Source organism: Boleophthalmus pectinirostris, unplaced genomic scaffold (genome assembly GCF_026225935.1).
Source record: "Boleophthalmus pectinirostris isolate CB_2022bp ecotype Guang Dong unplaced genomic scaffold, ASM2622593v1 HiC_scaffold_23, whole genome shotgun sequence".
NCBI lineage: Eukaryota > Metazoa > Chordata > Actinopteri > Gobiiformes > Gobiidae > Boleophthalmus > Boleophthalmus pectinirostris.
The window spans coordinates 22,721,434-22,738,722 of NW_026571207.1; the positions used below are offsets into that span (position 1 = coordinate 22,721,434).

General features: G+C 37.0%; 1 protein-coding gene across 1 annotated transcript; it reads right to left on the reverse strand.

Annotated features, from left to right (window-relative positions):
• Positions 1 to 47: 47 nt before the first annotated feature.
• gfpt2 (glutamine-fructose-6-phosphate transaminase 2) lies at positions 48 to 14,270 on the reverse strand. Its single transcript, XM_020921964.2, has 19 exons — positions 14,112 to 14,270; positions 12,927 to 13,034; positions 11,925 to 12,029; positions 11,116 to 11,241; positions 10,060 to 10,118; positions 9,617 to 9,751; positions 8,635 to 8,696; positions 6,027 to 6,106; positions 4,562 to 4,667; positions 3,824 to 3,987; positions 3,266 to 3,361; positions 2,995 to 3,092; positions 2,790 to 2,910; positions 2,147 to 2,304; positions 1,912 to 2,026; positions 1,668 to 1,795; positions 1,420 to 1,587; positions 1,186 to 1,347; positions 48 to 1,003 (listed from the first exon to the last, which is right to left on the reverse strand). Exons 1-19 carry the CDS (start codon positions 14,116 to 14,118, stop codon positions 959 to 961), a joined length of 2,043 nt encoding a protein of 680 aa, XP_020777623.1. The 5' UTR covers positions 14,119 to 14,270; the 3' UTR covers positions 48 to 958.
• Positions 14,271 to 17,289: the final 3,019 nt, after the last annotated feature.

Here is a 17,289-nt window from a genome sequence, read left to right on the forward strand (position 1 = left end):
CTCAACGCTGCCATCAAAAGTTGCATTCAAGAAAACTTTGGAAAAACTTTAGGATTTGAAGTATTTATTCCAGTTTATTTATTGTGCTATATTCAATAGCCAGGCCAATAACTTTACATAGTTATTTTCCCAAACCAAATGTTTTCATACAAAACATACAATGTATTCATGTACAAACCCACTTTTAATCCCACTTTAAACAAATAGCCTATAAGGCTACTCCATAATAACCCATAAAGTTGTTACACACATAAAAGGCATGTCACTGTTTTCCATTTAAATAATAATTGCATTTGAAAAGGCCTCCTTCTATAACAGTAAACAATTAGTTTCACTTGTACAGCTCTGTCCACCAGACCATACATTCAAAATCACAATAAAAAGGTCAAGTAATAGTGTAATATAAGACATCATTGTTATGGTGGGTCTTCAAGAGACAGCGGCTTTGTTGCAGTAGAAAGCATAATAATCGTATAGTTCATATTCAAATTGTACAGTTTCATATTAAAATAAAATATATCCCAGATCAAAGATTTTGAAAAAGCCACAGAAAACAAAAACAGTCAACTTCAATCATCATGTACATTCATAATGCACTTTTAGGTCTTATATTGCACAGTAGCAAACACCTCTATATTCTAGGTAAAGGTGTTTCATTTGATTTTGGCTCAACTAGAGAGAGGAAGGCTTAGTGAGTTGCTTTGGTCCTGAACTTATCTGATTGCAGATTGTTCCATGTTGCATCACTGGTACTGGCAGTGTACTGGTTATACTTCACATTCAAAAAAAAAGGAGTAGTGCTAAAAATCTCCTTCTTTAGTCACATGTCTCACACACATCGCACACATCGCAAACATCACACACATGAACATACACTAACATACACAATTAAACATTCCATTGCACAAAAATATTATTAAAATATGTTTTCTTCTCTTTGGTACTTTGTAAACTTTTCTTACTCCACCGTCACAGACTTGGCCAAGTTTCTGGGACAGTCAACCTGCAAAGGATAAGAATTATATTATTATTAACAAGGACATATTAATTTAGTTGAAAATATACTGTACAGATTTAAATGTGTAAATGTGTATGTTTTACTAAACCAAGTGATATAAGAATTCAACAGTATAGAATATTTCTTGTGTTTTGTCTACATATGATGTAACAGCAAGTTGTCCTTACATCATATCCCCGGAGGACGGCCAAGTGGAAGGACATGAGCTGCAGTGGGATGATGCTGAGGATGCCCTGTAGACAGTCCACTGTTGGGGGCAGTGCAATCGTCTGGTACGCATTTTTAGTCAGCTCAAGGTCATCCTTGGAGCATATTATAATTGGCCGGCCCTGGCAAACAACACAGTAAAGTTAAACATGAATGCAGAAAGTGTTTAACTGTTGAAAGTTTAGAGAACGTACCGATCTGGCAGTGACCTGCTGCAGAGCATTCTGACACTTAATGTAGCATCCATCTTTCATGATGATCATGATAACAGGCATGTGTTTGTCCACAAGAGCCAAAGGGCCATGCTTCAGCTCTCCAGCCAGGATCCCCTCTGAGTGCATGTATGTGATCTCCTTGATTTTCTACAGATATAAGGTTTAACTGTGTTACTTTCAAAATGCCAACAGTTTTATAGCTGGGTGACCCTTTTCACTGTACTCACCAGTGCTCCCTCCAAGCATGTGGCATAATTGAAACCTCGTCCCATGACCAAAAGGGACCTCTGCTGATACAGTTCATTGGCAATGGTCTTGATCTTGTCATTCAAAGACAACACCTCCTTTATAAGGTCTAGGATAGAAAGATGAGTTGAGTATAAGTATTGCCATATTTCAAAAGCATTGTTAGGTAACTGCACTGTTGTAACAGCACTTATGTTGCTCTGTAATGTAACAATGCTAACCAACCTGGCAGTTTTTTGAGCTCAGCCATGATCTCGAGTCGTCTTTTCTGGTGGGAAAGTCTGTCCTCGCTCATCATCAGGCCAAACATGATGAGAGCCACAAACTGACTGGTGTACGCCTGAACACACAAACACAATGTGTAACATTTAACATTATGCTGCACAGTAATACAGGGATATAAAGAGTTATTTGACAGTACGGCAGTCACTTTCTTGTGTCGCTATGGTGATTCCATTACCTTGGTGCTGGCAACTCCGATCTCGGGGCCTGCGTTGATATGCACTCCACAGACTGTTTCTCTGCAGATGGAGCTGCCCACTGTGTTAGTGACGCCCACAGTCAGAGCTCCTCTGTCCTTACAGTAACGCAGCGCCATCAGAGTGTCAGCTGTCTCTCCTGTACAGTACAAAGACAGGAGGCTCAGCAATGGACAAGTATAAGGTGTGTACACAGAATTCATATTATGAGGAGAAATCTATAATGTGTAACGGTATTTCAATATTGAAATTGGGAGTTCTGATAATACAACTATATATCTCACGTATATACTTCGTATCATTTTGAGATAGAGGTTTGATTAAATTCAAGCACGACAGTAAACATCATGACAACCTTTAAACTATCTATGGATCACAGCTTATTTTTGATGATCGTTTTGAAATCATTGGAAACCTGTAATGTTTTGGCAATAGTGTTCATATTTTATGTTAATGTTACACACATCAAATAGATCCACAGAGCACACAGTAACTGAACTGCTCTTTTTTTTTTTTTTTTTTTAGCAAACTAGATCTGTGTTTCTCTGCATACTCATGTCAACGCTGGATCAACCAATAGCATTTAGCTTTATGCCATGGCCTGTTGTTTTAGGCATTTGTTACCTGACTGGCTGATGAAAAAGCAAACATCATCTCTGAAAACAGGTGTGATTCGATCTAAGAAGTCACTAGCCAGCTCCACCATGACAGGCAGCTCTGTCAACTCTTCCAGGATCTGCCTCGTCTGAACAACAAACAAATGCAGGTTAATAATAAGTACTAGGGATGTTTATAATTACTTAGCTAACTTATCAGCCAGTTTACTTACAGCCACTGCAGCATGAAAACTGGTGCCACAGCCAATCATAATGAGTCGCCTGCATCGTTTGATCTCCTTCAAATGATCTTTCAAACCGCCCAGTATCACTGCAGAGTAAAACCACAGGCATTTATGTTAAACAAATATGTACTCTGGGCCAACAGATCAGACACACTTTTAAATATCTTTGCATAAGGAGTGCCATACTGTTCAATATTAAAAGTATAATAATATAAGATACTACACTTACACTCATTGTTACACATCTGGTATTACTCACCAGTGTTGGAGTCAAAACAGATTCTTCCTCTCATGGTGTTGACCACAGACTCGGGCTGCTCAAAGATCTCCTTTTGCATAAAGGCATCAAAGTTCCCTGAATAAACAATGGAGACATTAAGATTTTCAGCACAGTACCTCATTCCACCAGCAGAGGGAAACCTTGCAAGTAAAAATTACTACAATATGCATGGGATAACAGGTTTGTCCAGAGTCGAACATTTAATCCAGGATTTGATTACGTGCACCAGCCAGAATAAATGATGCAGAAAGATTTAATTGAAGAAGTTTAAAAGGTTTCTATACAAGTATTTTTTTCTTTATGTTTATAAATGTTTTTGCTGTAACACACCCATAATGTACAAATGACAAAATCTGATTAGGGAAATATATACCCCCCCCAGTGCATACTGTTTTTATTTCTATGGACACGGCACTTGCCCATCTTGCCATCGGCATCTGCAAATGTGAAAATCATTGGATATGCATTCTGTATGATCAATCATTGGGATCTAATGGTAAAGGGAGTGTAATGATAATGCATGTGTGCTTGTCAGACCTTTCATGATGTGCTGTAGCTCCATCTGCAAGGTCTGAATGGCTCGGACAGGGTCTTCTCCAGCCTGACGGTTCATTCTATGGATGGACAGCTCTCCTTTGGTCACCACAGCAATGTCGTCATCTTCCAGGTACAGCACTTTATTGGTGTGCTCAATGATGGCACTGTTGACCCATGGCAAATACATTAACATTTACACAGTGATAAGAAACTTTCAATGAGTTAAGTCCCCGTGACAGATTTATATGTTGTTGTTTTTTTTTTTTTTTACATTGTTGTTAATTGTTACATCAATTAACGAGATAGTATATATGGGAAATATTTATCACAGTTTTACAACAGTCAACAGGCAGCTATAAAGAAAACTGTGAAAAGAGGAGGAAGTTGTGCTTAGTTCCAAAAAGCAGATCCTCCATTAATTCAATTAATTAATTAATTAATTAAATCCTAAATGCATGGCTACTCTAGGACACATTTTTCTGACATTGATTTAGGAAAATAAACATGTATAAAGGTTGTAAATTTTTATTTGTCAAATAACAATTATTGTGTAAAGTAAAAGAGCTTTGGCCTTGTGGATACACAGTTATGGAATTATCTCTAGATACTCAATATCACATCTGCAGCCCATGTCCAACCAGGAAAAAAAAAATTAACTTTTTATCCACTACTTTTTAGTGAATGAGTAGCCTAACCTGTTAAAGCACTCAAGGCTCAAAGAACGGGGTGTGGCTGTACCTGGCATCAGAGGCAAAGTAGTACTCCACTGCTCTGCCTTCTCCTGTGGATTTCATGGAACTGGAACTGTTGTGGTGGTTTTTCTCCTGAACTCCATTGATGTGTGCTACATGGGTCAAAGAATCAGAGGTTACACAGAATATCGCCATCACAAGTTCTTGAAAAGTGAGGTCCCGACTGTACAGGTTAGTCATCTGATTTATCGTGATGTGGTTAGAAAAGAATGGCATATAGACTGTGACTATTAAGAATTATAGAAACAAAATGACAATCACACAAAATAGATACTCTGAAAGAAGTACTGTGTCATAAATATAGCTTAAAATGACCAAATCAAGCATTCATATCACAGAAATAAGTATTAAAATCTAGGGGATAAACTCATTAAACCAAAAGAATGGTTCAAATTGATCTCAACGGCATATCAAGTGATAATACGTTTCAAATTATTTCACTTAGGTTTATAAGCTGTTATAGTGTAATTAAAATGAAACACTTTAAATGAGCCTTGAATGTTACAATGCAGTAGCACACCCAGTACTCTTGTCTGCAGAGCACGGGCTGCCTTGGACTTCGCCCTGGTCCCAATTGAACTGTCATAAACCATAAAATGAAAACAGAGATAAGACACTAAGGTCAACGTAGAATACACATGCATGGACAAGAAAAGGGATGACACAGGAAACCTTCATATGAGGAGCCTGATAAGAGTTTGATATCACTTTGTGTCTAGTATTATTCAAGAGTGAGGTCATTCATTTTAGACACTGCCCTTTGAAATCATATTAACAATAAAGTGGAATAAAAACACAATTGCGCCATTCATTACTTGTGCTGTAAACAAATTTAGAGTGAAAAGATATTACTTGTGATAGTTAAACATTAGAGGCTTCTGGAACTATACTGGTTGGGCTTCATTCTGAACTTATTTCACTAATTACTGCGGGTATTTGTCAAGTTATAGTAGGAACCACATACAATATGTTATGTAAGTTTTGTCTTATTAAAAGTGTTTGTTAAAAGGTCTTCAAGCGTTTTGTGATTACGATGAGTTCCTGGCCATTGCTTTGACTGTAATATACCTCCCAATAATCATTTTTATTCATATGCAAAAACTACTCACAAAAATACATGAGATTCAAGTAAAGATAACTTAATTCTGTTGCCATAGAAATAAACAATTTGAAGCAAAATATTTAGTCTTTTCACAAATCAAAAGCCTTGAAACCTTGAAATTATGAAAATAAGAGTCAAATGTCAATGTGCATAAAACCCATCATTACTTAGGCAAGACACAGGAATTATTAATAGACATAAACAGTAATATCTGATCATCATTCTGTAAGGCTACTGGAAAAAGCACTTTACTCCTCAACAGCCCCGTCAACAAAAAAACTGGGGTTCCGGGGCAAGAAACCTCACATAAACACCCTTCTAATATAAAGTTAGTTCAATTAGGACTTACCAGAGTTGTACTGCACTGGGATCTGCTCAGTGGAGAGCTCATGTTCACTGCGCACACCGATCAGCAGTGGACTCCCTCTTCTGCAAAGACCATACAGAGACAGGCAACTCAGAGCACAACTCAATATTATCACATTTGTTGTATGTTGTCATCACAACATACTGAAATAAATACATGTTTTGCAGCAACAGATAAAATAACCAAGGGAACTACATAGACCATGATCCTTTGCTCAATTTCAGCACAGACAACATGAAGCAATAGGCTTAACAGTATAAAGCACACTTTTATGTTTAATTCTTTGGAATATGGTAGTAACAATAACACCAATTTCTTGTCAATGCATTTAAAAAAGAAAGAGTAACATATTAAAAATTATCTTATTCTCACCAAAATATTGCAATAAACATAGTACCATGAGATCTGAATATTGTTTTATACTTAATACACTCAGCGGCAATGTCAAACCACAGCTCATGTAGTAACACAAGAGCCCACATTATGACAGACAAACAAAAATGTGATTGCTTACACCTGGTTGTTGTAGCATGCAGCTCCTCACCAAATCATTTCTTATCAGTTTGTATTTATCTAGCTCTGGGGCTGGTACAAACTATGCAGTCATGTCACTCATTGCAGCGAAATTGATGATATAATATTCACATGAGACCTTTGCCTGCACTAATGGTTACAAGAAGGTGTCTGCTTCATTGCTGGCAACATTTGTAGTTTATATAGCTACGTAGATAGTGAGTTATAAAACTTTGAAATTACAGTGTACATAGCCTACTTTTTTTTTAAATAAAAGGGTTAATATTATGCTATTTTCTGTTCTATGGTTTAATGTTTTTCCTTACCAAAACCATTGTGTTTTGTTTAATTCATACATGTTTAACACACAATCCTGCATATTTAGCCTGAGTTTTTTTCTCACTCAGAAAACACTTTGTTCCACCGTGCGATGTTATGTGGTACAGGAAGATCTCCACTGTGCTTTTAACCTCCATACACTTTCATTTCAGCACTGGAATTGCCAATCTCTAATGAACTAAGGGAAAACACTGTATGTTAACTTGGAAGCTAGCAACACATTTTTTATTTAAATTTTTTTTTTTTTTTACTTATCCATAAAGACCATGCAAGAGGCTAGGAAAGGAGGTAGCTATGGAAATCTGAACTGCTACATGTATCTTATTTGGCAGCAAATCTGGCAAAAGGTATTCCAGAGGAAACACTTAAACGGAATGGATCATTTCATCATGGCAAAACTGCAACAATTTGGTGCAGCAAAATTTGATTTTTAACTTGTGATCAACTCTCTCGCTACGTGACATCACTAGGTGGAACAGAGCATTTTCAGCTTTGGAGATGTAGACAGACTAATAATAAAGCATTACTCAAATATGTGGGAATGAAAAAAAAAAAACCAACAACTCTGGACATGTTTTTGATGAGGTATCATTCTAACAAAGCTTCAACCTCAGAGTCAATTCTGACTAATATAGGACCTTTAACAAAGACAAATATATCAATATTTTAAAAAAAAATCAACACATCTACATTATACATACAACAATAAGAAGAAAACGGTGTAATTATTTCTCAAATAAACTCTCTTTCCACTGAGCCTCACACCACTTTCTCACATTGATCCTATTCCCATTCTTGTCCATAATGGCTCTCCCCTTGATTTATCTGTAGCTGTGCTGACGTAAGACAGAGAGTTGTTTTAAGGGGTGTGGGGCTTCAGAACTAAGCTTGCAAACAGAAACATGTGGTTGCTCTCCCAAACAATTACCCACAGGGACTGAGGCAGTGTCAGGGAGAATAAGAGTGAAAAGTAATTCAAGGTATTGTAAAGAGAAAGAAAGCCAGTAATGAGAAACAATAACCGCATGAGAGCAAATACACTAACAGTATTGAACAGCACAATGTTGTACCTTGTATTGCTATCTAAAACACTGTTTGTTTACTTTGACTGCCTGGCCACTACTTTCACTTTTTATATCTCTGTACGTTCCTTTTAGATCTATCCTTTATATACTATATGTGTTTTCTCTCAATGAGTCGATGAGTCTTCAGATCCAAAAATTGCTTATAATCATATACTGTTTTCAAATGATGAGGACTTAGGAGTGTTGCCATAGAAATAAACAATTCAAAGCAAAATATTTCAACTTTTCAAACTTCTGAAATGGCATACATAACAGGCACGTTTGTGTGAATGAAAACCATAAATATAGAGATGGATAAACAAATAATCAAAACCTGGAATAACAGGGAACACAGGGTTTACAGAGACAGGACACTTATAACTAAAACAACTTAATAACTAACACTAAAAACAAATTGTCAACTGAAAGCACCATGTTTTAATAAAAACGCACATGCTTGTACAACTCATCTGGAAAGAACAGTGACCTGTGTTATCGTCAGCAACGCTGGAAAAAAGTAAGTAATGTAATACACAATGACTAAATAAAAGAAATCTCCCAAAAAATCAGACATGAATTGCTTCATAGCAGCAACAAAGATGACTCATTTCTAGTGGGACTACGCCAGTGAACGTACTATGACTAGAGCCAAAACATAGTGTATGGATACTAACCTAGTGGACACGGCCTCCCCAGGGAAATGGCGACTTTTAAACACCAAGGCAAAAGCCCCTTCCTGAAAAAGAGAAGGGAAACATAAGGATTAGGTTAACACTTGAAAAACGACATGCCTTGAGTCATATGGTGTAATGTAGCGCAGACAAACAAACATTTCATCTGTGGGCTGGTCCTGTGGCCTTTGGCAGTGGTGGAGTGGGCGTGGGTACAGCCAGTATGTGGGGGGTGTAGAGAAATAAGACTGCTATTGTACAACATCAGCTGTGTTTCGAAAGCCCCTGCCTGTGGTGGCTCTGGGACAATGATTCGAAGAAAGCACAAGTTTAATTTGGGACAGAGGCTGAACTAGAGAGCAGTAGATTTAAAGCTGCCAGTAAAATAGCTTGAAATACCAAGGTTTTGGTTTGAAGTGTAAGTGGAAAAAGACTTGTTGTTATCTTTTTGTGACTATAGACTGTTCTTTTGCTGCAGTCGGAGGAAACTGAAGTCATGTTACACTTTTTTAAAAGGTGTTGTTTGTAACTTTTCTGATTGTCTCCATGGAGATGTAATTGCATCGCCTCCACGGTATGTCATTAAATCAAGTGGTGATGGCAGAGTAAGATAAGTAAGATAGTACACCTGTATAGATAAACCACATGATTTTCTACAGTGTTCTGGGCTTGAGACTGTAAGTGAAGCTTTTGGGGTCAACACAAGTATGCTAGCAGCTGCAGTTGCAAAAGTAACAAGGAAGTGGCTGTAGTATCAGAAATAGAGGAATTATGAGATTTTTTTTCACGGTCACATCAAATTAGAGCTTTCAGGGTGACACAAGCATTTCCACAAATTAAATCACATCCTTTGGTTTCAGACACCAGCACCAAAGTGGGTCTGTATGATCCATCAGTGACACAAACAGGACACGTGCTTGATTTATGATTCATGATTCCATTAGTTGTGGAAATATTATGAAATAATTTAGCTACAAATACTCACCAGCTGCTTAATCACCCTCTCGACCAGTGTGGAGAAGGTCACTTCGTCGTTTTCTCTGTTGTCATAAATGTATTTGATGAGTTTGGGGATCACTTCGGTGTCAGTCTCAGACTCAAACTCGTATCCCTTGTTGATCTGTAGACAAGAAGAGAAGTTGTAAATGTTTGTCTGAATAAGCTGTGTTAAAAACAAGGATAGGGCAAATACAGTTCTCTTTCTATATTTTATTTGTATTTGTACATATGCATTTGTATAATTATGCCATATTTGACACTAGTATCTTGCTACTTATTTTTAATTTGTAATTACCGTTTACCATTTTGCACTTTATTATTATATTTATTGTGATGTGTGAGCTACTGTGTCTAAATAGTTTCCCTTGTGAATCAATACAATTTGTGCCTAAGTCTAAGCCTCTAAATCTATTTTCTATTAATACAGACCAGGTACTCCCTCAGTTCTTTGTAGTTGGTGATGATGCCATTGTGGATGACGACAAATTCTGAAAAACAGTTCAAATCAGAGAAGAATCTAGATAAATATTCCAGATTGTCTGGCGTGCCATTCGTTCTATGCTAAGTTTGAACAAGTAGAAAATATTTAAATTACATGGATCTAAAAATAAGACTGAATAAGTAGCTGTAGCAAGTCTCACTACACCCTGAGCAATGTGCTGCGTCCTGTTTAACTAGTTTGTTTTTGAATGACGTGTCACATACTGAAATGTGATGTGGACAAAGCAGGTGCCTTTAAAGTGATGTGGGAGGAGTAATGGAGTAATTGTTTTCTGGTCTAAGGGTCTGTTTAGAGCCTCATACCATTATATGCGAAACAAGTCACACTGCAAGTCTATTGAGTTATAAAAGAGTGTAGGTTCATGTCTTGATGCTATTGTAAACCATTTACTAACTAATACTTGTGCCATGATGGTATATTAGTGCATAATATAGTACTGGCGTATCCACTTTGTGAACAAGAACTGGCAGAATGTTGCTATGGTAAATTTGGTATTTGTTGAGTCATATTTCGTTTGTTGTTCTCTGTTTTCTGTTGTCCTCTGACACAATTTTCAATCAAAAATATTTTTTTTTAATTTTAAGAAGCCACGACAAAATATACAATCATGGTCTGAAAGGGAGAGCTAAATGGTGTTGAAGTAACTACTGTAAATTTACCAGGTTCCCATTAACACAGGTAACTGAATATGCAGAAATACGTGAAGTGAGCAACATTCTCTCAAAATGAAATGTCTGACAAAAGTCAAACAATTCTTGATATTTTTTAGAGATTTCCAACAACCATTTTCAAATGAAATTTTGTCAATCCAGCAAAAATGTGCTAAATTAAATCCTAAATGTGTTTATTGAAATGAATCACTTTATAGCCTTACTTGGACTTTTTACATCTTTATTTTACTCATGTGTTAATATTACCTATATTTTGATAATGTGCTGACCTCTTGTTCCCACCAGAGGCATATAGGTGTGCAGGTGCCTTACCATTGTCCTTGTCGGAGCGATGAGGGTGACTGTTCACTGGACTGGGCTCTCCATGAGTGGCCCAGCGAGTGTGAGCCAGACCAAAGTGTGTGTTCAACTCCTGATCCAAGTTTAGGGAATCTTTCTCTGAACAAAACACAGCAACAAACAATTCTGAATACATTTACAGGTATAATTTTGTAGTACTGTGCCATTATCAAAGAAAAGAAACATTGGCAGCAGTATAGTAGTGGTAGTAGAGGTGATAATAGTAATAGCACACAAAGCAGTGTTAGTACTAGTGATATGTTTAAATGCTATTCCGGTTAAGAAACAGTTTTTTATTATTCTCTAATTTCTGCTTAATTTGGTGGGCTAGACCCTGTTGTAATTATCAAAGATACACCAATTGACAAGCCATTTGTTAAGAAAAGTTGAAAAATATGTTGAAAATTACAGGAAGAGATATAGAGCCTTCTATATTGATGACATCACGAGGGAGAATTCTCTCCAAAAGTTTGACACAATTTATAAGTAGGAAAAGCATTTTTTCTGATACTTTAAACATGATTTCTATAAAATAAAGGTGGTTTCTTAAGTTAAACAATTAAGGAATCGCATAGCGTGATGTCATGATTTCTAATCAGGAAGTAAAATTTGAAACCTAAGAAAATGCCTAAACTAGGTGAAAAATGCTAAAAAGAAATGTATATCTTAAATTTAATGATCTTAAGTGTGTTTGAGTAAAATAAGTAGTCTAACCTGTCATAGGCACTTTAAGTAATTGCGCGTTTGAGCAGCTCATTGTGCGATTAAGTTGTGTCACTTACTATAGAGCTCCTCATCCAGTGCTTTGACTTTGCCCGTCTTCTTGATCAGACAGATAGAGTTTCCATTGATGTCTGTAGTCTTGTTCGGTCCATCCACAGCCACGCCTGAAAAATATTTGGATCAGACATATGTTAAAATTGAACTAATTTAAGTCACATAATGCCATCAAACAAACATCCTGCTCAAATAGGATGAGCAAACACTGTTCACCTGAGTGAGTTTATGGCACCCACAGGGACATTGCAAAAGCTATAGAATCTTAGACCCTCTACACAGATCAGGAGAGGGGTTTCAGGCACTGCACTGTTGTCACCCATTCCCCACAAAGGCATTACAGGATTGGAACAAAGTACATAACAAATTTAGCTTTGGGGACATACATACAACTGTACCTTATAATCTATCGCCTTACAGAGAGTGAACAGCATTGTACTTAAGTTACTTTCACAGTAGTTTAAAATATCATAAAGCCTTATAAAGGTTTTCTAATATGTTTATATGTGCCACTGAGACAAAACTTGTTCATCCTAATTTGCAATTGTGGGAGTGCAATGCATTGTATCCCAAACCTTCTATTCTCAATTGTTGCCACTGTTGCCTAGAATGTTCTACAAAATGGCATATAACTAAGCAATTTCCATGGAAACAAGCAGTGGACTCCAAATCTCCAAGCCATGCATTTCTTGTCAATAAAAATGTCTGTAAATGAATAATTAAGATAGAATTCAATTGAATAAATAGGTAGATAGATAGATACATTTATACCATACAGTGGAGGATTCAATGCAAAGTTAAAATAATTTCAAGAGACAGGCAGGTCACGGACCCTCCACCTGGAAGCTTAATGCACCTTTAAGGCAATACATGACAAACCACCTCCAAAGAGAAGGGTGTTGTAATACAAAACTCCAACACTTATACTCATCATTGCACTATTTCAGTGTACTGGTATTTTGGATGTAAGAGTAGGCCAACAGTGCCTTCTGTGTGTCTGCTCATACCTGCTGAATCATAGCCCCTGTACTCCAGTCGCTGCAATCCCTTCACCAGAGTTTCAAATATCTCCTTTCTGGTGCGTGGCACTCGGTAATTCAGGTAAGCAAAAATTCCTAGGAAAAGAGACAGAAATAGTTTAAAGAGATGATGTGGGCAAACTTTACACAACTACTGAAATGTCACTGCTGTTTGATTTACACTGAAAGGGAGCAAAGCCTGAATTACATGCTAAAATATTTGCTCTCCTAAATTTTGTATTCTAGAGCATGCTTTGCTTTTTGTAGTTCTATAAACAAATTAGAGCAATGGTGAGGCCTATTTGTAAAAAAAAAAAAAAAAAAAAAGGAATTATAGCTGTAAATGTAAAAGTAGAAAAGTAGCAATAGTAGAAGAAGAAATAGCAAAAATAAATATGTACTGTATGAGTATTTTCTTTACATGTTTCCAATTTGCAAAATAGGCAATATTTACTTATTGATGTGATTGATTATTGATTCAACAACACTTTTTAAGTTATTATTCAGTTCTTGTCACAATAAAACGCATCCATGCGTCTCTAGTCGACTTTACACTCATGTTTTTCAGTCAGATCTCTGGATTGGAGCCTGTTGCTCCCTACTCTCGCTGTGGGACGCTGTAGGAATGCTGAGGTCTACCATCACTCTACGTGCACACACAGACGCCCATTGAGAGACGCACATTACGCGCAGTGTTGGAGCACAGGGTGAGTGTGGACCATAGACTGTACATAGAAGTGGACCGAGGTAAACTCCAACCTTGGCCTCTCCTTTTGCAGACTCAAGGGAATGCGCACAGACACGGTTAACGATTGACTTCTCGCTCATAAACGTCTCCGGTGACCGGTCAGTTCCACAGTACGTGGGGACTGGGGAAGAGATGAAATAATGCGAGTGCGTGTTCAAAATATAACACAGCGTACATCACATAAAAATATTGTTTTCATTATCATCTGTAGCCTAGCCAAAGAAAATTGACACGTAGCAGTGGTGCTTAAAACCACTTACGGATCCAGTTCTTGACACAAAGCAAATGAACAGAAGTCTTTCTGTTTTGCTTCTTGTCAAAATGTTCTTTTATACTCTCGTACTAAAAAATGCGTGTTGTCATTCTCAGAAAATCATGCTATCCGTTCTTCCAGTGAGGGAGCAGATATTCAAAAGGTGTCTTACCGCACATCGCTCAGTCTTTGGCCTCAAGTTTAGGGAACGTGTTCTTCTGAGCTGTCAAACTATCGATACGTCAGTGATGCTATACTCTCCTTAGATCCGAGCGAATGCGCGGTCCGACACACTCCCACTAAGCATTTAAGCGCTGTTTCCTGGAGGGAGCAGGCCCCTCCCTCCCCCGCTCTGTCCGGACGTCCCGCTGTACCGGCCCAGCACTGCTCCGCCACATGGGTAAGGTGGACCACTTTGACGCAATTAGTCGTTCGACCAAACAAGTTTTGTAAGTCATTCAGTGATCATCTGTTTTGAATAAAAGTGGACTGAAATGTTACGTGCGCACGCTCCTAAATATGAGGAAGTGGACAGGTGAAAACAGGCGAGGCAATTATGTTAGGGATCACTTTTATATGGACTGCGTTTAATTGAACTTAGTTTAAACTTAGAGAAAATAAATATTTAAAATAAAGGAGATGTTGAAGGCATAATTTCTTATAACGTGTAAACGTGAAACTACTGAAGAATGTAATAACGAAGTACACAGCGTTTTAAGAATTCCCTGTTATACCTGACTGATCAAGGGTAAAGCATCTTTGATATTTTATACTTCCTCATCCGTTTCATTTTAGTGTATTAACTTTAACTGAGAGATGTTCCAATAAACAAGGGCGAAATACTTTTTCAAAAAATATGTATTTATTTATTTACTTCTAGTACTGGGGTTAATCTCATTCCCTCATTCTTTTTCAGCCACATAGTGGTTACATTAACCCTCATTCAGGTCTGGTTTACAGGTTTCCAACTTAACCATAAAACATGATTTTACATGAGTCTGCGTCTTTTGGTGATGTCCTTACCTTATTATAATACTAGTATACAGCATAGATTATTTACAATTAGGAGTCTGTGCAACTGAAATATATTAGATGATTTAGACCATGTAGCCCATGTGACCGCACAGCATTTTTAACAGTGCATAGTTCAGGCCCATTTCTACAAAGGTACCACCTCCATAGTTTAACATTTAGATGGAGGACAGGTCAGACTTCTATGGTGAAGTTTTCTGTTTAACTGTCACATTGCAGAATATTTCCTCTGGTTTAAAGTTAATATGTAATTATCTTTTGTTGCCAATATCCCCAAATCCAAGCAGGCTTTAGTAGTAACAGATTAAGTACTTTTTGAAAATGGGTTCTAATTGGTTCTAATTGGTTTGGGTATGGTTGGTTATGGCAGGCAGGGCATTAAGCTAAATTACTGTGTCTCTTTTGCTGTGATAAACCATCATAAATATCTTCACCTATCTGACTTTATCCTTGTAGTTACATAATGTCAGTGTCCAAATGGCCTCACCAGCAAGGTCCAGAATCATCATTAAACTGCAGGTATAAAACTGGGAGGTTCCCACTTAAGCCAAATATCTGTCAGGATCAACTTTAGACACACCTTAAATTACCACATGTATTAAACACCTTATTACCTCCGCCAAGGAGGTTATGTTTTTGCCGGCGTTTGTCTGTTTGTTTGTTTGTTTGTCTGTTAGCAACATAACTCAAAAAGTTATGGACCGATTTTGATGAAATTTTCAGGATTTGTTGGAAATGCGAAAAGGAAGAACTGATTTCATTTTGGGGGTGATCCGGAAGAAATCCTGGATTCTGGATCACTTTGAAATTTTTGTTAACATTGTGGTAAATGGGGCCAAACATTTTGTTTCTCAATATCTTGGTTAATTATTGACCAAACCCCATGAAATTTGACTCAGGGATGGACAATGGGATCCTCTTTCATATTCCAAAGGCTGATCCAGATCTGATCCAGAAGACTGATTTTATCGCAATTTATATAAAAATGGGGGTAGTCCTTGGCGGAGGTCTGCGCTCTCTGAGTGCTTTTCTAGTTGTTTCCTGTTTCAATCAAAGACATTGAAACAATGATTTAGTTTTTGCTTTGGTTAGAACAATCAGCTGATTGCAAATCGTTTAAAGGTCCATTTTGTAACTTTTCTGCAGGTAAAAGTAATTTATTTGCCTGGAATATTCCAAGGTAAGGCAAGTTACAGGTCAGATCTCTGGAGAAGAAAACTACATACACATTTAAAATACACTATTATAAAAAGAGCAATATTACAGATCAAAAATAAAGGCAGTAAGACAGTAAAGACAGTAACTGATGAGTATGAAAAGACAGAAACTGTTTAAGTGTTGATAATGTACCAAACTTGACACATTTTGGAACATTTAGGTTTAATGTATTAAACTAAACTAAATGTAATCATGTTTCCCTTGTAAATGAAGTAAATTAACAGGTTTATATGTGTGTTTACAAAAAGGATATTGTCATCTTAGAATATGCAGATAAGAGATACAGTAGCCAACACTGTAATAAAAGTCATTATGAAGCCTATCTGAGGTATTATATAAATGTAAATCTTAAACATATAAAAGTTATTCTGTCATTGACTTGTTGTATATAATTGCTTAATTGTCCAAGACCAACCCTGTTTATTACATTAATTACATTACATTACATCATGTTCTTTTCTTTGCTGTCTCCAGGTTGTTCCAGTAATACCTGGTATCTTCAGTTTAAGTTAACAAGCTACCTCTACATTTAACAAACATCAGTGCTGAGGAGTGGCACATCCTCAGGGTACATAGTTGACTTCTTTTAAGGCCATTTCGTCTATTGACCACATATGCATTATGAGTACATGTTAAACACTAATTCTCTGTGAAAGTGGCTTGTAAATACGCCTTGTTGTGTTGATACCTCTGGTCTGTGGAGCCATTTGCAGGGGATCTCCCATGCAATCGTACATCTGCTTCATGTTAGCAACTTGTGGCCAGTGAGTACACGGGGCTCCTCTGCTCTGTGGGGGACGGCAGGAACGTGACAGTGACTGCTGGTCAAACGCCAATGTTTTTAAGCTTTAGTCATTAAAATCGACCACTTAAAGATGCACTATGTAACTTCTTGGGTGGGAGATATGCCACATGTTTCCATGGAAAACGTATTTGTTTATTTGTTTGTTAATTCATAATATATATCTCTTCACATCATTACATAGCTCACAATTTAGATTAAAATTAAAGGCTCAGAGCTTTTCTCCAAATCAGTTTATTACCAGGCTAATGGTTTATTTATTGCTCAAAATACATTTAAAAACATTACTCATTGTTGT